This window comes from Sapajus apella, unplaced genomic scaffold (genome assembly GCF_009761245.1).
Source record: "Sapajus apella isolate SASKATOON/1434 unplaced genomic scaffold, GSC_monkey_1.0 scaffold109, whole genome shotgun sequence".
NCBI lineage: Eukaryota > Metazoa > Chordata > Mammalia > Primates > Cebidae > Sapajus > Sapajus apella.
Window position 1 is genome coordinate 6019416 of NW_022437049.1, and position 24395 is coordinate 6043810.

Below are 24395 nucleotides of genomic sequence, written 5' to 3' on the forward strand. Positions count from 1 at the left end.
TGCTCAAGGTCACACACTGTTTTGTGGCAGAACAAAGGCTGAACTAGGTCTTCCAACTTGCAGCAATATACGCTTTACATTGCTTTATGCTGCCAAAGAAACCTCTGCTCACTGTTCAGGATTAGAAACCAGCTTTTTATGATTGATATGGAGAATTCCTTTTAGAATCCATGGTATATTACCTTTTCAGCATGGTGTTTACATATTCTTTCCCCACACTTCAGAGTTGAGGACTCTGCAGTTCATGGAGCTTGTTATCCATGAGGGAGCATACGGTGATAGAAAGAGAACAAGACTCAAAATCTTAAGCATGACATTATGGACCTGACTTAAGTTTGGCAAAGTTAACCTTCTTCTTAGAGCCCCACTCTGCTTCTCTGTAAAATATAAAACCACATCCCTATACCTCAAAATGTTCTTAATTTATTGAATGAGAGGATAATGATTTTATTTCGCCAGTGGACTTAATGCATATTGAAAAATGAAACAGCCATCTACAAATGTCATATATAAATGAACAAATGTTGAATGTCAATTCACTATATGTCCATGTCCAGCAGCATATTGAAAATAGAAGAGAACCCATCAGTTTTTCTGGAAGCAGTTCATCTTGAAAGGTTCATCCTACTGATGAATATATAACCACATGCTGAGTTAAGAGCTTTCGTGGAAAGGAACATGCTTCTGTGAGAGCATTTATGAAAAGTGTGCTTGTGATGTCTTTGCCACAATCAGATTTGCATTTTGAAAAGATGACTGTGACTAGAGAGTGGGAGCTAGAGCAGAGGTCAGCCAGGTGCCAGAGCCATTTTGCAGGCTGTTGCAGAAGTCCAAGCAAAAGATGGAGGTTGCTTGGTCTGAGGGTTTGTCAGTGGAGACTGAGCAGTGGAGAGAACTTTGTGAGACATTTAGGGGGCAAAACTGACAGGACTGGGTAATGATGCATTGTACATGAATGGTGAGGAGGGAGGGGTTAACAGTTGCTTTGTTTCTGGCTTATTCCAGTGGAGGGATGATGGTGCAATTCCAGCTGAGATTAGGATGCGGGAAAAGGTCCATATTTGAAAAGAAGATCATAAATTCAGTTTTAGACAAGTTTTACTTGATAAACTTTTACAAAATTCAAGTAGGAATGTCAAGAAGAGCCTTGAAAACAGGAATCTGAAGCTCAGAGGAGATGGGGACAGAGATATATATCAGGAATCTGTCAGCATATGGATGGTCACTGCAGCTAGAGAAGGGTAAGATGGACCATCCCAAGGAGACAGAATGATAAGAGAACCCAGAACTCAGTCACATTTATCATGTCGATAGAGGCTGAAACTAAATAAGAATTTGAAACCAAAAACTGATTCCCTCCAACTCCCAAAATATAGCTTTTTATTTGCAGTTACAGTAGCTCTTTGTTATGTAACTAGTCTCAAGTGTGTGCTAGATGTTGAAGCAGATTATATGAAAGCACATTTTTAAAAAGCTCATTCCTAGATTTATCCTTTTTAACAATTCAAGAAAAAAAACAAATGTTAACCAAAACTTAGTGGAAATACCTCTGACAAAGAAGACCATTTCCAATCTTCATTAAGCTTTATCTGGCAGTGAAACATCTTGAAACCTTTCTCTCTAAGATAGCATTGATTTCCAAACCTATGGTTTTAGGACAATAAGGAATGTGATATTTGAGTGATTATCACTTTATCACTCTGCTATCACTTTGAGCCCTAGTCCATTAAACACCATATTTCAGTTTGGAAATCTTTTAATTGTTATAACATTCTGGCATTCACTAAAGAAATAATGAATGAAAGTAGAATAGATAAAAAGGAGGTGCTAAAATCTTTCCACTAAGAATAACATAACTCCTTCTCTACAAAGGAACATTCATGTAATGCTTCCTCCCTGCAGCAACTAATTAGGTATTTGATACCTCAAGGCAGCATTTGTTGCTCAACTCACAAATTGTATCTAAATGTTAACACTCTGAGGCACTTATGTATTTACTAAAAATGTATGCTAGAGACTTGCTACAAATGATCCACTAAGAAGCAGGATCATGTTTAATCTGTAAACTCTACTTCTGAAATGTAAAAATAGAAGTGCTGAATTCAGTTCACATCCACCACACACACACCACATAGAAGTTCACACACACCACATAGAAGTTCACAGACACACACACACATACACACACACACACACACGTGGATATAGGAGATTTTCTATTTTCTATTCCTAATGAAAAGCGTTAATGAGGCTTCTTTCAGAGGACCCCATTCTCTGTTTTCAAATAATGAAATCAAGACCCAGGAAGGTAAAGTGACGTGCCAAAGATGACCAAAATAAATGGGGATGGAACATGGAATAGAATACAGTATTCTAGGCATTTCTAAGGTCAGATTATGTAGAGATTTTGTGTAGTTATTCTCTTTTAATTTCACACGTATTTATGCATTTATTTTTAAAAAAATTATGAGCCCTAGCAACATAGCCATTGTTTACGCTCCGTGAATCTATATGCTAAGTGTGAATAAAATACAAATGGAATATGGCTTCTCATTTTAAATAATTTACAATCAAGTCAAAAAAAATACATGTCCACAAATACAATGTGATACATTCTACACTAGATGTGTAAATGAAAAGCAATGAAAACACAAAGAAAGCATTTAATGCTACTGGAATGGAATACATACGGTTAGGAAGTTTCAGGTAAACATTTCTTTTGAATTGAATTCCAATTCGGTTTCATTCGAAACAAGCTTTTGCCAAACAGAGTAGGATGTATGAGTCAAGAGAAAGTAACTCTAGGCCAATTGAAATGAAAGGAAAAAAAAAAGGAAATTAAAAATAAGAAAAAGCAGAGAAGCCGACATGGACATAGATGTTGTTGGGGCAGGTTGGCTCATTGCAGATGACTCTGCAAAGCTTTGGGCCACATTGTGAAGGTCTTTGGCTCTTGTTCCATAGAAGCGAGATTATACTAACCTAGAATGGCAGCCAGCGTAAGGTTGTGAGCATGGAGTTGACAGGTTGTGTGTGTTAAAAGGATATCTTTATCAATGGATGCTAGGGGAAACTGAGAAGGCTAATGGCAAAACACTAGAAAAAGCTATTATAATGCAATCCATTTAAGTACCGACCAAAGCAGGGAGCAGTTCTAGGCACAGGAGAATATACTCTTCCCAGAATTAGGTCTCAGTGTAAATTGCACAAGGGTGCATTTAAAGTTGCCATGTTTGACTTTATGCTTCAAAAGATGTCAGTGCTTAAGAAGGTTTATACTGACTGATTTCAGCAAAGCAGGAACATTATTTTAGTGGGTCAAAGTGTATGCTTTTAGAATAGAAACAGTTATTTTCCACGACACTTTAACCAGGTAACTCAAAGTACCTAAAACTAGAATTTAGGGAAGATAAATGTTTCTTATCAACTAACTCTTCTTATAATCTCCTTGTAAAAGTCAAAGAGCAAGTTGCCTACAGACTTTTTAGCACGAGGAGTCAGACTTTGCATATTTGATACGCTGCGAATTTTCAGTGAGTAAATTTACAGTGAATGGATTCAGGCAGGCACAGGTAACTTGATCCCTTTACTTCAGTAGACTTATCCTGAAAATGGCTTAACTCCCCCACATTGCCAACTTAGAGTTGGGGGAAAGAAAGGAGGTGAGGAAGCTTTGTCTAACAATCCACGTGGTGTTACAGTTCATGTCTGAGTTCTGCGTATTTGAAGGGTAATTATGACTTCAGATTCATAGGAGAGAACATCACTGAGATGGAGGAGGTTTGGGGTCCCTACTGCTTTCCCAGGGATTGGTAACTCAGTGAAAGGCAGAACAATCCAAGTTTACCCCCAAATCTGCCCATTTAAAGGGGTATATGGTCTAGAGTGAGCAGAGAGGAAACCCTTAATTACTGCTTCAAATAGCTATCATGGAAAATTTTACTTTAGGTGGCTAGTATTGGCCTATAGTGGAACCAGAGAAATACCACATAATAAACTGCTTTTGCAAACTCAGATGTTACTTACTTGTCAAGAAATGGTTTGCTGTTTTTTGTTTACAGTTATTAAAACCTGGAAAGAGTGATTAAAAACTTCCTGGGATTCCTTGGGGCTTGAACTGAACACATCTGTGAAAGACAACATAGCAGGAAATACCATTTTCTCAGAATGCTTTTGCATAATTTTAGCAATTTGATGTCACCCCAGAAAAACCCAGGGAAGCCACACAGCATTTTGGCAGGAGACGCTCAGCCAACAGTGAGGACATCAGATACCATAAACTATCAAGCTGAAATGTGGAACTCAGAGAACTCCTATTTCCCCTCAGTGTTCCTCAGAGAACAAAGTTCCTAGTTCTTTAAAAATGATTATTATCATTATTGGAACTTGTTCAATGTCTGTAGATATGATCACTCTTTGTTTTGATTTACCTTTGCAAACAAAATTAATATGACAGAAAATATAAAGTGTTTTTTTTTGAAGAATGGCATATCCAAAGGTCAGTGAAACATAACTATATAGTTTTTTCTATATGTTTCCACCTCTCATTATGTTCTCCCCTCAGATTTCTGGTTCTAAATACTTTGTGGAAAAGTCCCTTTCTTGAATGCAATAGGATTTATTTCTTATGAAGTTATATATTTCGTTATCATTATAAAATAATAGCACTGACTGCCATTTATGGAAAAATCCATGTTAAGTATCAGGTGTCATATCAAAGGGAGTTTTGATGCAAACTACCTTTGATATGATAAGCATATTTCTGGAAAGTGGCACATAAAATTGAAATGGTTACATTAAACCATGGTTTAAAACCACTAAGAGCCTGTATTGTAGAAACCAGTGGTCAGCCCAGGGCAGAACCAGTACGTGATTAGACGACAAACCATAGATCTGCCTTGAAGGTGTGTTTACATAGCAAGCACAGTGCATTTGCTTGGGTTCTGTTTTACAAATCAGTACCATGGAAGCATTTTCTTTTTTTTAAATATATATATTTTATTGCATTTTACGTTCTGGGGTACCTATGAAGAACAAGCAGTATTGTTGCATAGATACATACATGGCAATGTGGTTTGTTTGCTGCCTCCATCCCCATCACTTATATCTGGCATTTCTCCCCATGTTATCCCTCCCCAACTCCCTAACCCCCACTGTCCCTTCCCTAGTCCCCCGCTACAGACCTCAGTGTGTGATGCTCCCCTCCCTGTGTCCATGTGTTCTCATTGTTCAACACCCACCTATGAGTGAGAACATGCGGTGTCTGATTTTCTGTTTTGTGTCATTTGCTAAGATGGTTTCCAGGTTCATCTATGTCCCCACAAAGGACACAAACTCATCATTTTTTATTACTGCATAGTATTTCATGGTGTATATGTGCCACATTTTCCCTGTCCAGTCTATCATCAATGGGCATTTGGTTCCAAGTCTTTGCTATTGTAAACAGTGCTGCAATGAACATATGTGTGCATGTGTCCTTATAATAGAATGATTTATAATCCTTTGGATATATACCCAGTAATGGGATTGCTGAGTCAGATGGAATTTCTATTTCTAGGTCATTGAGGAATCACCACACTGTCTTCCATAATGGTTGAACTAATTTACACTCCCACCAACAGTGTAAAAGTGTTTCTATTTTTCCACATCCTCTCCAGCATCTGTTGTCTCCATATTTTTTAATGATAGTCATTCTAAGTGGCGTGAGATGGTATTAAAATGTACTTTTGATATACATTTCTCTAATGACCAGTGATTATGAGCATTTTTTCATATGTTTGTTGGCCTCATATATGTCTTCTTTAGAAAAGTGTCTGTTCATATCCTTTGCCCACTTTTGAATGGGTTGGTTGGTTTGTTTTCTTGTAAATCTGTTTTAGTTCTTTGTATATTTTGGATATAAGTCCTTTGTCAGATGGGTAGATTGCAAAATTTTTTTCCATTCTGTTGGTTGCTGGTTCACTCTAATGATTGTTTATTTTGCTGTGCAGAAGCTCTGGAGTTAAATTAGATCCCATTTGTCTATTTTGGCTTTTGTTGCCAATGCTTTTTGTGTTTGTCATGAAGTACTTACCTATGCCTATGTCCTGAATGTTTTTGCCTAGATTTTCTTCTAAGGTTTTTGTGGTATTAGGTCTTAAGTTTAAGCCTTTAATCTATCTGGAGTTAATTTTAGTGTAAGTTGTCAGGAAGGGGTACAGTACTGCTTTCTGCACATGACTAGCCAGTTTTCACAACACCAGTTATTAAACAGGGAATCCTTTCCCCATTGCTTGTTTTTGTCAGGTTTGTCAAAGATCGGTTGGTTGTACATACGTTGTGTTTCCTCCGAGGCTTCTGTTCTGTTCCATTGTTCTATATCTCTGTTTTGGTACCAGTATCATGCTGTTTTGATTACTGTAGCCTTGTTGTATATTTTGAAGTCAGGTAGTGTGATGCCTTCAACTTTGTTCTATTTGCTTAGAATTGACTTGGCTATGTGGGCTCTCTTTTGGTTCCATATGAAGTTTAAGGTGGTTTTTTCCAGTTCTATGAAGAGGGTCATTCGTAGCTTGATGGAGATAGTGTTGAATCTGTGAATTACTTTGGGCAGTATTGCCATTTTCATGATATTGATTCTTCCTAACCATGAACATAGAATGTTTCTCCATATGTTTGTATCCTCTCTTATTTTCTTGAGCAGTGGTTTGTAATTCTCCTTGAAGAGGTCTTTTACATCCTTTGTCAATTGTATTTCTAGGTATTTTATTCTCTTTGTAGCGGTTGTGAATGGCAGTTCATTCTTGATTTGGCTGTCTTTAAGTCTGTTATTGGTGTATAGGAATGCTTGTGATTTTTGCACATTGATTTTGTATCCTGAGACTTTTCTGAAGTTGCTTATCAGTTTAAGAAGATTTGGGGCTGAGACGATAGGGTCTTCTAAATATACAATCATGTCATCTCCAAATAGAGACAATTTGACTTCCTCCTTTCCTAATTGAATACCCTTTATTTCTTTTTCTTACCTGGCTGCTCTGGCTAGAACTTCCAATAGTACATTGAATAAGAGTGGTGAGAGAGGGCATCCTTGTCTAGTGCCAGATTTAAAAGGGAATGCTTCCAGTTTTTGCACTTTCAGTATGATATTGGCTGTGGGTTTGTCATAAATAGCCTTTATTATTTTCAGATACATTCCATCGATACCTAGTTTATTAAGAATTTTGAGCATAAAGCGCTGTTGAATTTTGTCAAAGGCCTTATCTGCATCTGTTGAGATAGTCATGTGGTTTTTGTCTTTGGTTCTGTTTATGTGATAGATTACGTTTATAGACTTGTGTATGTTGAACCAGCATGCGCATCCTCGGGATGAAGCCTACTTGATCGTGATGGATAAACTTTATGATGTGCTGTTGGATTTGGTTTGCCAGTATTTTATTGAAGATTTTTGCTTCTATGTTCATCATGGATACTGGCCTGAAGTTTTCTTTTCTTGTTGAATCTCTGCTGGATTTTGGTATCAGGATGATGCTGTTCTCATAAAATGACCTGGGGAGCATTGCCTCTTTTTGGATTGTTTGGAATAGCTTCAGAAGGAGTGATACCAGCTTCTTTTTGTATGTCTGGTAGAATTTGGCTATGAACCCATCTGGACCTGGGCTTTTTTGGTTGGTAAGCTATTAATTGCTACCTCAACTTCAGCCCCTGTTATTGGTCTATTCAGGGTTTCAACTTCTTCCTGGTTTGGCTTGAGAGGATGCAAGTGTCCAGGAATTTATCAGTTTCTTCCAGGTTTACTGGTTTATGTGCATAGAGTTGTATGTAGTAATCTCTGATGGTAGTTTGTATTTCTGTGAAATCTGTGGTGATGTTCCCTTTATCATTTTTTATTACACCTATTTGATTCTTCTCTCTTTTCTTTTTTATTAATCTGACTAGTGGTCTGTCTATTGTGTTGATCTTTTCAAAAAACCAGCTCCTGGATTTATTGATTTTTTGAAGGGTTTTTTCTTGTGTGTGTCTATCTCCTTTTGCTTTGTTTTGTTTCATCTAGCTCTTCTAGTTCTTTCAATTTTGATGATAGGGGGTCAATTTTAGATCTTTCCTTTCTTCTCATGTAGGCATTTATTGCTATAAATTTTCCTCTAGACACTGCTTTAAATGTGTCCCAGAGAGTCTGGTGTGTTGTGTCTTCATTCTCGTTGGTTTCAAAGAACATCTTTATTTCTGCCTTCATTTAATTGTTTGTCCCATCAACAATTAAGAGCCAATTGTTCAGTTTCCAGGAAGTTGTGTGGTTCTGAGTTAGTTTCTGAATTCTGAGTTCTTATTTGATTGCTCTGTGGTCTGAGAGACTGTTATGATTTCCTTTCTTTTGCATTTGCTGAGGAGTAATTTACTTCCAATTATGTGGTCAATTTTAGAATAAGTGCAATGTGGTGCTGAGAAGAATGTATATTCTTTGGATTTGGAGTGGAGAGTTCTGTAATTGTCTATTAGGTTTGCTTGGTCTAGGTCTGAGTTCAAGTCTTGGAGATTCTTGTTTATTTTCTGTCTCATTGATCTGTCTAACATTGACAGTGGAGTGTTAAAGTCTCCCACTATTATTGTTTGGGAGTCTAAGTCTCTTTGTAGGTCATTAAGAAATTCCTTTTATATCCTTTTGCTCCTGTATTGGGCATGTATATATTTAAGATCGTTAGCCCCTCTTGTTGCATTGATCCTTTTACCATTATGTAATGCCCTTCTTTTTCTCTTTTGTCTCTGTTGCTTTAAAATCTACTTTATCAGAGACTAGGATTGCAACTCCTGCTTTTTTTTGCTCTCCATTTGCTTGGTAGATCTTCCTCCATCCTTTTATTTTGAGCCTATGTGTATCCTTGCATGTGAGATTGGTTTCCTGGATACAGCACACCAGTGGGTTTTGACTTTTTATCCAATTTGCCAGTCTGTGTCTTTTGATTGGGGTATTTAGCCCACTTACATTTAGGTTTAATATTGTTATTTGTGAATTTGATCCTGCCATTTTGATGCCAGCTGGTTGTTTTGCCCATTAGTTGACGCAGTTTCTTCATTGTGTCAGTGCTCTTTACTATTTGGTACATTTTTGGAGTGGCTGACACTGGTTGTTCCTTTCTATGTTTAGTGCTTCTTTCAGGAGCTCTTGTAAAGGAGGCCTGGTGGTGATGAAATTACAGAGCAATTGCTTGTTCATAAAGGATTTTATTTCTCCTTCACTTACGAAGCTTAGTTTGGCTGGATATGAAATTCTAGGTTGAAAGCTCTTATCTTTATGGATGTTGAATATTGGCCCCCATTGTCTTCTGTCTTGTAAGGTTTCTGCTGAGAGATCCACTGTGAGTCTGATGGGCTTCCCTTTGTGGGTAAGCCGACCTTTCTCTCTGGCTGCCCTTAGCATTTTTTCCTTCATTTCAACCCTACTGAATCTGACGATTATGTGCCTTGGAGTTACTCTTGAGGTATATATTTGTGGAGTTCTCTGTATTTCCTGGACTTGAATGTTGGCCTGCCTTGCTAGGTTGGGGAAGTTCTCCTGGATAGTATCCTGAAGAGTGTTTTCCAGCTTGGATTCATTGTCTCCATCACATTCAGGTACACCCATCTAACATAGATTATGTCTTTTCTCGTAATTCCATATTTCTTGGAGGCTTTGTTCATTTCTTTTTTCTCTAATCTTGCCTTCTCATTTTATTTCATTGAGTTGAGCTTTAATTTATGATATCCTTTCTTCTGCTTGGTTGATTCGGCTATTGAAACTTGTGTATGCTTTGCGAAGTTCTCGTGTTGTTTTTCAGCTCCATCAATTCATTTGTATTCCTTTCTAAGCTGTACATTCTCTTTAGCATTTATTCAAAAATTTTTTCAAGGTTCTTAGTTTCTTTGCATTGGGTTAGAACGTGATCTTTTAGCTCAGAGAAGTTTCTTATTACCCACCTTCTGAAGCCTGTTTCTGTCAGTGCATCAGACTCATTCTCCATCCAGCTTTGTTCCCTTGCTGGTGAGGAGTTGTGATCTGTTGGAGGAGGAGTGGTGTTCTGCTTTTGGGTATTTTCATCCTTTTTGTGCTGGTTTCTTCCCATGTTTGTAGATTTATCTTCCTGTAGTCTTTTTGGTTGATGACTTTCAGATGGGGTCTCTGAGTGGGCATCCTTTTTGTTGCTAAAGAAGTTGTTTCCGTTTCTTAGTTTTCCTTCTAACAGTCAGGTCCCCCTGCCGTAGGACTTCTGGAGGTCCACTCCAGACCCTGCATGCCTGGGGATCACCTGCAGTGGCTGCAGAACAGTAAGGGTTGCTGCCAGTTTCTTCTTCTGTTATCTTTGTCCCAGAAAGATACCCACAAGAAGTCAGCCTGAGCTCTCCTTCGTGAGGTGTCTCTTTGGTTATATGGGGGTCGGGGAGCTGCTTAAAGAGACAGTCTATCCCTTATAGAAGCTCAAATGCTGAGCTGTGAGCTCCATTATTCTCTTCAGAGCTACTGGGAAGGTATGTTTAAGTCTGCTGCAGCAGAACTCATAACCACTGTTTTTTCCCAGGTGCTCTGTCCCAGGAAGGTTGGGCTTTATTTATAAGTTCCTGTCATTCTTTTGCCTTTTATCAGAGATGCTCTGCCCAGCAAGGAGGTAGCCTAGTCACAGTCTTCCAGCAGAGATGTTGCTGAGCTGCCACAGGCTCTGCCTAGCTGTTGTGTGAACTTCCTTGCAGTTTTGTTTATAGGGTTATGGTTAGAACTGCCTTGGTAATCTGCTTCAGTCATGGTGGACTATCTCTGTAATGGCAGACTGCCTTGGTAATGGTGGACTACCTGGGCAGTGGCAGACTGCCTCGGTGGTGGACTGCCTTGGTAATGGCAGATGCCCTCCCCCCCACAGAGCTGGACTGTCCCAGGTCCAGCTGTGTTTGCTGTGAAACTCTCAATCCAGAGCATTTCAGATTGCTGGTGTTTGTGGGAGTGGGACCAGCCAAGCCAGATCACCTGGCTCCCTGTTTCAGCCCCCTTGTTTTCAGTTGAACAGGCGACTCTTTCTCCCAGGTGTTCCAGTAGCCAGTTCAAATGGTGCCTGGATTTGTGTGAGTTTTTGTGTGGAGACCTGCTGCACTGGCTCAAACAGCTGTGCTGGAGGCTCGTGGCACTTTTCTGTCCATGAATCTCCTGGTCTGTGGGCAGTAAAAATTCATTTGGAAATGTGGTGATCACTCACCCACTGTGCTTTCACTGGGAACTGCAATCCAGAGCTGTTCTTATCTGGCCATCTTGGATCCCATAGAAGCATTTTCTTAAGAAGCTTTATTTACACTTTATGTAAGACTGAGAAAATATGAATTGTCCATATCAATGAATATATATATATATATACACATAATTTTTATGAATTATTAATTTTGGATAATTTTTGAAGGCTAATGGAGATTATAAAACCTTCCCCATTAGGAGGTCCAACATCCTATTTTATATGTAAGTGATATTTTCATTTCATGATCTTGGACATTCTTACCTGAACATGTGCAAATTTCCTTGCCTCTTTTTCCTTTAAAGTATACCTGTTTGGAGGAAGATATAAACAGATACTCTGAAAAGAAGATACACAAGCAGCCAACAAACATTTGAAAAATACTCAACATCAGTAATCATCAGAAACACAAATCAGAACCAAAATGAGATACCATTCCTCATCGGTCAGAATGGCTATTACTGAAAAAATAAAATAATAGATGCTTGTGAGGCTGCAGAGAAAAGGGCATGCTTATACATGGTTGGCAGAAATGTGCATTAATTACTTCGGCCACTATAGAAAGCAATTAGATTTCTGAAAGAACTTGAAACAGATCTACAATTTAGCCTAGCAATTCCATTAATGGGTACATATCTAAAACAAATAATTCTACCAGAAGCATACATCCACTTATATATTCTGGATAACGAAAATGTGGTACATATACACCATGAAATACTGTGCAGCCATAAAAATGAATGAAATCACTTCCTTTGAAGCTACATGGATGCAGCTGGAGGCCATAATCCTAAACAAATTAATGCAGGAACAGAAAACCAAATACTACATGTTCTCACTGTTAAGTAGGAGCTCAACGTTGGGTATTCATGGACATATATATGGCAACAGTAGACATGAGGACTGTCAGACAGGAAATGGAGGGACAAGGACAAAGGCTGAAAAACTACTGCTTACTATACTTAATACCTTGGTGACAGGATCAATGATACCTCAAACCTCAGCATCACACAATATACCCATGTAACTAATTTTTACATGTAATCCAGAAACTAAAATAATGAAGTTATTTCAAAAACTAAAGTACAGAAGACTACCTGCTCAGAGGATTATGGCCAGCATGACTTGGAACACAGTTATTTCATCCAATTTATTTAGTACTTATAAAAATAATGTCAATTATGAAAACTGTCTTTCCTTATAGCTACCCAAGGTGTTTGAAATGCAAATGTGACCTTTGATAACAGTGTTGCTTGAAGGTATAGAAAAGATGCTATGACATGTTTCACAGTAGATGATAGACAAATTCATCCTCTCAGCAGTCTCTCAGTGCTCATTTTCCCTTTTCCCCTATAGGACCTCATGTCTTTTACCCAAAGTTCCCATGATGTGAAGAACTGCCTTATTTTGCCGCTATTGTTGAATGATATCAGTACTAGATTTAGAGGACTAAGTTCCAAATTTTATTCTTCAGTGTGGTACCCACTAACTGAAGCCTTTGAATAAATCTTGTTGCTTTTCTAAACCTCACTCTCTATATGTAAAATCATGATAATGAAGTCACCCTATCTATATCAATAAGCTACCTAAGGCACTGTATATAAAAATTCTTCTAAAATAAATAAGCAGTAATTCCCATCTTCATGTGCTCAATCTCTTTGAGCTATACACAGCAAGGCATACAATTCTATTATGAGGGTTTTCTTTTAAAAAGCAACTTGTTGACTTAAATGATCTTAGTTTGGTAGAATATAGCAGTGTGGTATCTGGCAAATGGGAGCATATTTCCACATTTCTTACCCTTACCTATTTTAGATTACTGCTGAATCTCATCCAGTCCCCTACTCTGCTAGAAGTCAGAGTTCAGCCTTCCAGACACTTCACACTGTACTTCTTAAAGAATACCTAAACCTCAGGCTATATCCAGATTCAAACAGAGTCCTTTTTGTCTATTGTGGTAAAATATATGTTTCATAATATTTACAATTTTAACTATTTGTAAGTGTACAGTTCTGTGATATTAGTGCATGTATTTTGTAGTGTCCACAGAATTTTTCATTGTCTCCAATTAAAATTCTTTACCTATTAAAGACTAAGGTCCCATTCTCCCATCACTTAGCCCCTGGCAACCACTCAGGGTGCATATTTTAAATACTAGCAGTGTTAGATAAAATAATGCTAACTCCTGTAACAAATAAGCCCTAAAACATATAATGGCTCAAAACTATTTCTGACTCTATAAGGTATGGAAGGGATGTTACTGATTGACAGGCAGTTCTTTTCCCAGCTCTTCTCCAGAATTACTGCAAATTTTGATTGTTCCATTATCCTGCAAATGACTTCTAAGGTCACTATGCTTGCCTACCTCAAGACAACAGGTGAAGGAAGAGAACATGGAGAATTACCCATGTGCAGTTTTGTTTAGGCCAGACTTGGAATCAGCACACATCATGTACACTCAAACTCTTGATGAGAATCAGTCACGTGGCCTCAACTAGACTTCAGGGAAGCTACAAAATACGGTCTAGTCATGAAGAAGAAATTTCGGGTTTGAGGATAAGCCAGGCAGTCTCTGCCATCAGTCATATTAAGAGCGTAGATATGCCTACAAATCGTCATCCATGCACTTAAGAACTTTTACTTTTTGAAAATGTAGTTTTCCCTAGGAGAAAAAGATACTTCCTTTTAAATATGTCCAAAACCCAAACATACCTGAATGGCAAAATTAAAGTATACATAGAATTCCAGTGAGAAGCAAGAGATATTGTCTAGATGTAGAAACCAGGAGAAACAATTGAAAAGATTAGAGGAAGTTACTTCTTCAGTCAGTTCAATCAGCTGTATGTTAAGGTCCAGTGAAGATATCTAGAATGTTCAGAAGGTTTACAATCATGTGTGTCCTTAAAGAATACTTCAATGTTTTTTTCTAAAATGTCAGCATTCATATCCAAAGCGTTTATCATCTCTTAATATGCATTGTAAATGCAACCATGATCAGCAGATTAATTCATTAGTCTGCAACACTGAGGAAGTTTTTAGTTGATAAAGGTATTGATATTGAACACATAGATGTGGCTTGAAGAGCAAGGCAAACAGGCATATGTTACAGTTTCTGTTCACGCAGGAAGGAATCTACTTCCTTTCACTAATTGCGCAGGGACTCAGGCTCCATACATAGGAACACTTAGCATCTGCATTTTCCTTTCATACAATGAGAGAAAATGCATAAATGCATTTGTTGGCAATACTGACAAAGACCAATTTCTGGAATAATTGAAACCTTGATTTCTGTCATTAGCCGGATGTTTACAAAACGCATCTTCCTGTCTACATTCCAGATGTTTCTTCTTATTTTAATAGCTCTTTGTTTTTTTCTGTGTCTTGAATTTCAAATTGTAAAGTGTCAAGGGAAAAGACTTCACTTTGCAAGTTTCATGGAGAATGACATAAGCTTAAACTCCCAGAATCCTTGCAACATTTATCTGTAGGTCCTTCCAATTAGTTTACTTTCTATAGAAAGCTTGAGATGCTGAATTATATCCCAGAGTCAACATTAGATGAGCGAACAACCTTTTGATCCACCTGACTACTCTTGCACATCAAATACTGGTTTTGGCTGAAAGTATTCTTTTTAGAATAATCTTTCTCTGCAACTTTGATTTCTCAGGGAGCGAGCGTTGAATACAACACAGCCTGGGTCCCTTCAGCTCACCGTGGGAAACCTGAAGCCAGAAGCCATCTACACTTTCCGAGTTGTGGCTTACAATGAATGGGGACCAGGAGAAAGTTCTCAACCCATCAAGGTGGCCACACAGCCTGAGTGTGAGTATGAAAAGGAACGGGTAGTATTTAGAAAATGTTTATTTTTCTCTGCAACATCCTCAAATTCTTTCACAAAACCTTTGCGAGGTGACAAAATGGAAGAACAATATTTTTTTAAGTAACCTATTTAATTCAAGGATATGTAAAAGTAAGATAACTTGTAGAAATAGAATGGCCTCTTCACTTAGATCATGTACCATAATGGCAAAGGCCTAATCTATCCATGCAGTCTGCATATTCATTTCCTAAGACAGTTATTTACTCTGCCTGACAGTATTTTATCTTCATCATTGGGTTTCAGCCTCCTCTGTTGAATTTACAAGTTTTTTGAGTTTGTAAAAAGTGTGACATCAAAGGTAAAAGAACAATAGCATACAACTTCTAAATCCAGGGACTAATTTAAAAACTTAAACATGCACCACATGCACTGAAAAAGCTACTAAAAGCAAACTGAGACGTAAGGAAGAGGAGGGATAACATCTATTGGATAATCTCACTCTCCTCTAACTTGAATCACTAGATTCAGCTATTTTTTTTTTCCACAAAGTAAGGCAGCTGAATGGTTTTTGACCAAGGTATGATTCAGTGATTTCTGCTCTGTTAAAGGAAGAGCTCCAAAATTACATAGTCAAAAACAATTTCTGTACTTCAGAAAATTTTGTTTTCTGTTGTGCGTTTCTAATGTTTTTGACAAGATTGGTTGCTGATGAGCCATTAGCCAAATTTGTTTTGTTTCACATTAGAAAAAAAAGTGGAATCTAAAATCAAAATAAAATGCATAGCCACTTGTTAACAAGCTGTTTTACGTTAAACACCTAACTGTACCTACTTCCTTTTTATAAAAAAATTAATAATGATATTTGGCTTATATTCCTATTCATTATACATGAAACTGTATTTATCTTCAAAATCACATCTTGCATTTTTGGAATAAGTTGAAGTAGAGATTGGAAATATTTTAACTGGTAGTTGTGAGTGTGAGAGAGTAACCTTTGTATTACATAACTTCTTGGGTAATATAAATCAGCATGTTGAAGAAGAGAGAACAGGAGATACGGTCTGAGTGTGCTTTTGACAGAATCTCCATCATTTATTTCATTTGGCCAGGGCTACAGAGACAAGATGATAACAAATTGGAATAAAGTATTAATTGAAGGAAGGGAAGAGGGCTAAGCTCTGCAAATAATACAAATATTTGCCTCATAGAAGTAAAACCTCAGGGCCAGCTGAATAATTTGTAAGACCCAAATAATTTTAATTTGCAAAATAAAAACACAGGGGCATCTGGTTAAAAATTATTAAGATTATAGGATGGCTACAGCAGCATGAGGCCTTGCACAATTTCACCCTTTGCATGCCCACGAAGCTGGTCTTGCTCCCAGGTTTCTGTTCTGGACAATGTTTTGTTGCTGTACAGATTAACTCACTAGATAATGCTAATTTCCCCTTCGTAATGTCTATATTAACATAACGTTTGAGTCTTCTTTTTTTTTTTTTTTTTTTTTTTTTTTTTTTTTTTTTTTTTATGAGACGGAGTTTCGCTCTTGTTACCCAGGCTGGAGTGCAATGGCGCGATCTCGGCTCACCGCAACCTCCGCCTCCTGGGTTCAGGCAATTCTCCTGCCTCAGCCTCCTGAGTAGCTGGGATTACAGGCACGCGCCACCATGCCCAGCTGATTTTTTGTATTTTTAGTAGAGACGGGGTTTCACCATGTTGACCAGGATGGTCTCGATTTCTTGACCTCGTGATCCACCCGCCTCGGCCTCCCAAAGTGCTGGGATTACAGGCGTGAGCCACCGCGCCCGGCCCCGAGTCTTCTTTTTATTGTGGTTGGGGGACAGAGTCTTACTCTGTTTCACAGGCTGGAGTGCAGTGGCACAATCTCAGGTCACTGCAACCTCCGCCTCCCAGGTTCAAGCGATTTCTGGCTAACTTTTGTATTTTTAGTAAAGACAAGGTTTCACCATGTTGACCAGGCTGGTCATGAACTCCTGACCTCAAGGGATCCGCCCGCCTTGACCTCCCAAAAATGCTAGAATTACAGATGTGAGCTACTGCACCTGGCCCAACATTTGAGTCTTCACTTGCTTTATTGACTTTCTCTTCATAGATCATCTATGTAAAATCAATAACTTTTATGGCTATTTTGTGTTTTTGGTTAAAAACAAATTAGGCTATGTATTTATTTTTACATAATATACACACCATATATACATATATATATATATATATATATATATATATATATATATATATATACACACATACATACACACACATAGACACACACACACCCCATACATATGGTGTATATTTATTTGTACATAATATATACTATATATACCGCATATATATATATGGTATATACCATATTTTAGCTAGGTCAACAGTTTAAAAACTACTAAAAAGTTCCTTAAATCCTTGGTGAATTTTCTAATGTTGTAACTAACTTTAAAAGTGTGTTCATTTTCAAAAGATCAAATCTGTGAATTATCTGAATTTTTTGTCTTGTTCTAAAATTACCCTACAACTGTTTTACTGTACTTTTAAGAGCTGACCAGGCATTATTACATTGTATTTCTTATAAAAATCCTGGTTGGTTAGCTTTGCTTTGTAAGAATCAGCATTTTTTTTCTTTGATCAATACTATTGTTTCTGAGCTTCCAACTTAACAAAGCAACTTTCAGCATTTAAAAATTTTACCTTTTTTTTTTTTTTTAATGCCAACATTCCCAAGTCAAGGGACAGTAAAGTATTTTGCTTTTTAACACTGGCTAACAACACTCATTCCATTATTTTTTTAAAAATCCATGATACAATGATATAATATATTATGCTATTTTAATATAATTTATAATTAAGTTAAAAAGAATAGTGATGGTTTGTATCACACATATGGCCTTAACCTTGTAAGATACAATGGCATAACTCAATTTGTAAGTATATTTAATGAACATTTATTATGTTCCTAACACCATTCCAGGCTGCATGAGGCATGTTAGAAAAGCATACGTGAGTAATAAAGTAACAGGATCTCAGCAGATTTGGGGGAAAGCAAATTTTCTAAATATGTAACAATAACAAAACAACTCATGTAGGATTTATAAGAAGTTGGTAAACAGGATACAAACAATCTGATTCACAGGTTTGCTCGTGGATCCATGACCCATGATGGCTGCTGCCTATTTCCTAGTTAATTCAGCCATATCTATGCTTTATTTTCTCCCCATGCAGAAAGCAGTGTGAACAATTTTTGCAGAGGACTTCATTGGACACTGGTCTCTATAAGCATTTACTTTGCTTAACAATTAGCATAAATGATAAAGTACAAAATAACAAAAGCCTAAGTGAATAAAACGTTGATTGTTGGTATTGTCACTTATAAATTCTATTCTCTAAGAAATGAAAATGAAGAACCTTTCTGCTTTAGAAACATGAGGCAGCCATGAATTTTTTTCATTAATGGCAGCAATAACAGCTTTAGAATGCTACCCATATTTTGGCCTTTACTAACAGCATTGTTCTATTAAATTACCTCTTTTCTGACCAGTATATGGAATAGGGTAATTCCCTTTGCAGAGCATTGTTTATTTGTACTGTGACTTGATTCTGTTTCGTTGAACATTGCCACTGGATAATTCATCCCTTACTGAGTAGATAGGCAGTTAGGAATAATGTAGCCTGCATAAAAAGACATTCACAGTATCCTTTACATGTGCAAAAGAGTTAGCCAACTCCTTCAATTCATGTATATTGAGTACTGCTTAACTCACTTGCCATCTTTGTTACAGACTTTAGAATAGGTAAATTATGTTATCATGGGTGATAAACATTGCACGTGTATTTTGTCTTCTGTTGGTAACATAAAATATCAATTTGACAATTTTAAAGTATTTCTAGGGTTAGGAACACTTACTTCATCTTCTCCAAGCCCGCTCAATAAGATGTCAATTACCGAAGAAGACGGAATATCCCAGAGATCCTATGATTCCTTTCCTTTCCTTTTCTTTCCCCTCCCTTCCTCCTTCCCACCATCTTTCCCTCTTTCTTATAAGCCCATTTTTCCTGTCTTTAAGAGAAAATGTGAGGGCTGATTTTATTACTCTGCTAGACTATCAGAATTTAGAGGCAAGATCAGGTTAAAAAACGTTTCCATCAATATTTCTTTTCTGACAAAGTGATGTTATCTTTTGAAAATGGGTCTCATCTGAGTATGTATTTGGTTGCTGCTTTTATCAATGTTTTTTCCAAATATGATGTTGTAATTGTACACTAAAATTACATAGCTTGTTTACAAATTGAATTTCAAGTCTTTCATATTATTTGAAAATATCAACTCTATTATACAAACCATATTCTTAAAGAACAAAAACTGATGGAAATATGTATGAAATATAAATCAGCCAGCAACTGTTTCTAAAAGTGCATACACTTTGTAGTAATCATTTAAAGAGATCAACAGCCCAAGATCCAGTTTACAAAATAACACTTGAAATAGGCTTGATTTATATGAAGGTTTGTGTCTCCTGATGGTATCTTCCTTTAGCTAAATCCTTGTTCTTTCTCCCTTGCCTTTATTGTACATAATTTCTCCACCATATTATCAGCCAGGATTTAAGTCCCTGTCTCCTTAAGACTTGTCTAATCTTTCCAGACCACATGTGGAGGTTTTTGAATTATTATTTGCGTTCCTTTAAGATCCTATTAAGGCAATTTAATCATAAAGGATGTTAAAATGGACCACATACTGGCTTGAGGGCTTGAGTGAGAATGGGAAGCTTATTTGCAAGACCACAACTCAATTATCTACAAAACTCTTTTATATTTAAGAGTTTTAAGTAATATTCTTAGTCTATTATATTCTTTACACTAAAAAGATGAGTGAAAGCAACCCACCAGGTTGAGTGACTTTAGAATATATTATCTAGAGGAATAGATGTATTTGCTTCTTTCCTTCTTCGTTAGTTTTTAAAAATTCTAACAGGGCTCTAATTGTATGGTTGTTATGAGAAGAACAGAGAAGTTCAAATCATGTCTCTGAATGTTACTACCTGTATCCTAGAGCAAGTTTGTGATTCACTGAGACCTCAGTTTCCTAAACTATAAATGGAAGTATTATTTATTCTACCTAGGTTGCAAAAACGAAATCTGATAACATATGGGCAGTGACTGGGTCTTGCCCAGCATCTCAGTTAAAAAACAAACCTCCCTTACCCAAAGGGATCAAATAAGAACATAATTCCAACTGTTTTACATTTACAAAGTGGGGTACTCACCAGGGTAATCACTTGGGTAAATAAGACTGCTATAATACTCATTTATAATTTAGAGAACTAGCTTGATCACTATACAATCAGTGCATTTTCATTCTCTTTAACTTTCTCCCTGTTATCTTCTCCTTAAAATTTGGCAGGCCATCATATGTTGGCCTGTCTAAATTTTGAAGTCTTATGAACAGAAAGCAGTACACTATCCCATAAAATGTAATACAGCATTGCCACTTTATAAATAAAGCCATGTGTCACTTCAGGAAGGAAGGGTATACATTCCAAGAACTGCATCATTAATTGATTTAATTTTTGAGACCATCATAGTGTCTTACACACACCTAGATAGTAGAGACTACTACACACCTATGCTATATGGTATAGCCTATTGCTTCTAGGCTGCAAACATGTATAACATGCGACTTTACTGAATACTGTAGGCAATTATAACGCAATGATAGACATTTGTACATCTGAGCATATCTAAACAGAGAAAGGTAATGCATTACACTATACGGATAGAATGGCAAGATGTCACCAGGCAATATAAATTTTCAACTTCATTATAATTTTATGGTATCACCTTGGTATATGTGGTCTGTTGCTGATCAGAACACTGTTATGTGACACTTGGCTGTAGTTGGTTGGTTGATGCTGGTAGAAGCTGGTTTGGCAAATATATAAAATATCAGTTATATTTATTTAAGAATGGTTCTAGAAATTAAGCAAACTAAGTTGATCATAGCTCTGTCTAGTTCATTATTTTTGTCACTTGATTTACAATTATTAACTGCATTGCATTGAGATTTGAATAAGTATTTGGGATGACCACTATGGAAAACCTGTCTGCTCGATAACAATTCAGCCGTCTGATGCCTTATATGGCTAGACATAAATAGTAGAAAGAAGTAAAGATAAGCACTGGCATTACATCCTTTTAGTAGCATAAAACACTGACATTATTTTAAAAGTCCCTGGATGTAAAAAAAAAAAATAATAATGTTTTCAGGTGTTATAAATAAGGGATGGAGGACGTTAAAAACTTATTTACTATCCTCTGTGTCCAAAGGCCTAAGGAATTCATTGGGATTTAATGGTCAATTAGACTAGGTGTGATGTCTTTTATGATGACATCTATTAATGGAAGGATTAGAGGTAGGCTTGAGATGATGGGTTGTTTATTCACCTCTAGAAGACTTCAAATCCAATGTGAGTCACTGTGTTATTTTTTCATTCATTTGAAGATATTTATTTTGTGCTAGGTTCTAGACCTACAGTGTCTAGTATGGTAACCACAAGCCACATTTGTTTACTTAAATTTAAGGTTATTGAAATAAAATAAAATTTTAAATCCTGTTTCCAAGTCACAATAGCCATATTCCAACTGCTCAGTAGCACTTAAAATTTAAATATAATTGAAAACCAAAAATTCAACTTATCTGTCTTGTAAGCCACTTCTCAAGATTTGACATATGATTACTGAGATCACAGAGAACATTTCCATGATTTGAGAGAGTTCTGTGGGGCAGTGGCAGTCTAGGCACTATGCTGATAAATGAGGATACAAAAGCAACTCAGAAATGGTCCTAACTCTCGAGGAACTGGTGGTCTGGTGGAAACAATTTTATGGAGAATTCAATAAAATTAGCTTTCACAGATTTCATCGCCTTGGACAGAATTGTTCAGTTTTGTTCAAAACGGAAAAGTTAATTATGTGCTAAATTAATAGACATGATTTTTTAAAGGCCAGAGAATCTAGACCTGAAGATACTCTGTTTATTAAGTTACTTAATCATATTAAAAATTGTAAGTATTACCTGGAAAAATATATATATAAATATCTTCCAAAGTACAATTGAAGGTGAAGGACACAGCTTATTAGTTGCTTGGGTTAAACAGTGTTATAACATAAGCGCAATTTTCCCAAGAAGCTTCTACCAATTCTCTTATTTTCTCTTTTCTTTTGAGCACACAGAATGATTCAGGCTTCTTCAGCTGGTATAACCAGACATCTGGAAAATTTATCTGCTTCATGAGAAATCATACAGAAAGAAGGCTAACTTCTCATAGATACTGGGCAGTGTGAGGAAAGGGGACAAGAAAGTGTCATAATAATTATTGGTTTTCAGGCAGCATGGTCAACTAGCCTGGGAGAAAGAATAAGTAGACCTGATTTGGGTTTAATTGCCTAATTTGGTTATATACCCTAGAAAAAATGAAAGTAGTTTGTTTACTAAGCTGAATTAGAGTTAAAGACAGCATGAACGTCTTTGGGGATATTGTCATCATGCTGGTGCAGCTGAATGAAACACTACTCCAAGAATATGAGCAGAGATGCTTTAGGCAACTTTTTTGATAGCCAGCTGATGAATACCACTAGGAAAGAATAAAGGTAGGAATAAGGCATTTTAATCACATGCATATTGAAGCACTCCCTTATCTTTAGAGCATGTTTTTCTCTGCAGTTCATAAGTATTTATTGAGCACCTACTGTGCATCTAGCCTTTTATAACATGCTTGGGATAGAAAGTAAAAAAAAAGACAGAATAGTTTCTTTCTTTGTTTTTGCTGCTGTAACAAAACACCTGACACTGGGTAATTTATAAAGAATAGAAATGTATTGCTCACGGTTCTGGAGACTGGGAAGTCTGAGATTAACCAGGTTTGATGTCTAATGAGGGCTCTCTTTGCTTCCAAGATGAGGCTTTGTGTCTGCATCCTCTAGAGGGCATGAATGCTATATCTTCACATGGTGGAAAAAATGGAAGAACAAAAAAGAGAGGCTAGCTTTTCCCTCTAGCCCTCTTCCAAGGCATTAATCTCTTCATAAGGGTAGAGCCCTCGTGGCCTAATCATCTTCTAAGAGGCCCCACCTCTTACTATATTTGTACTGGGGTTTAAATTTTAACACGAATTTTGGAGGGGACACAAATATTCCAAGAAGTTAGGGATACTATTTTTTATGAAAATATACCTGTAAAATAAATTGACCTAAATAATACTGTGGGATCAAATTTATTTCCTTTTTTTTTTAAATCTAAAGTTAGTGTTACAAAGTTTTAGTAAGTAATTGAGGCATGATCTAATGCAGATATAATTTAATACACAAACCATGTTATCTTTTAATATAAAATACTTTAGAGGATTTTAGAAATTATCTGATGTGACACTCAACCAAAATTAAGTAAAACTCCCTTTCAAATTACTATACTATTTTATGGATTCTTTTCATTGCAGGTTATACTTGGCTGCTGTAATATATGGTGAATTTTATATGTTAAACAAAAAGTCAATAATATGACTATTTTTCTTTGACTCCAATGTTCTTATATTATTTTAATAAAAGTATTATTTCTACTTTGGAGGAAGATCTGGTGGGAGAAGAAGGGGAACACAACTGCTCCCTAGTCTAGAAAAATCTGTTTTCTGTTTTAGCCCAATCTTTCCTCCTTGGGGAACCCAAGATCCCATGCAATGAGGAGTTGAGTTGGGACAGAATTTCTGAACACAGGATATTTAGCAAGGAGTGGAGATTACCATGAGTTAAAACTGAAAGATTTTAAGCCTATGACAAGCAATTCTGCTTCTAATTGTAGCTGTTAAAATCAAAGCTGAGATGTTGCCACTGGTGTCTAGAAGGAAAGGACCATGGATTTGTATCAACTGAAAGTCAAGCAATGGAACTCTAAGCCCATGGTCTGTGCTAGTAACTTGTACATCATCCTCTTATTTAAACCTATATTTGGTGTTCTAGGTCTTCCAAATGGAAGTGGAATGACAGATGTTTAAAAACAAGGATTTAGAAGTCAGACTCGATTTGAATTCTAGCTTTTTCACTTGCTAGCTAACTGAGTTAAGTTAGCTTTTCTTATGTAAAATAGAGATAATATCTATCTTGCAGGAATGCTGTAAAGATTCAAATAAAATATTTAAGATGGTAATGCAATTGTACACCTTCAAATTGTTATTCTGAGGATTAAATGAGATATTTAGCTTACTTTCTAATACATTGCCACCCCTCAGCAAATATCAGCTACTGTTACAATCATCCATTATAATTCCATTACTTGATCCTAATTA

At 36.7% G+C, this 24395-nt stretch overlaps 1 protein-coding gene across 4 annotated transcripts in view; it reads left to right on the forward strand.

The window, feature by feature from the left end:
- DCC (DCC netrin 1 receptor) overlaps positions 1-24395 on the forward strand; it is a 1203097-nt gene that overhangs the window by 832895 nt on the left and 345807 nt on the right. For all 4 annotated transcript variants that reach the window (XM_032259518.1, XM_032259520.1, XM_032259521.1 and 1 more), the window contains exon 9: positions 14893-15047. In XM_032259518.1, coding sequence (XP_032115409.1) covers positions 14893-15047 — 155 coding nt within the window. The remainder of the gene's footprint in view (positions 1-14892; positions 15048-24395) is intronic.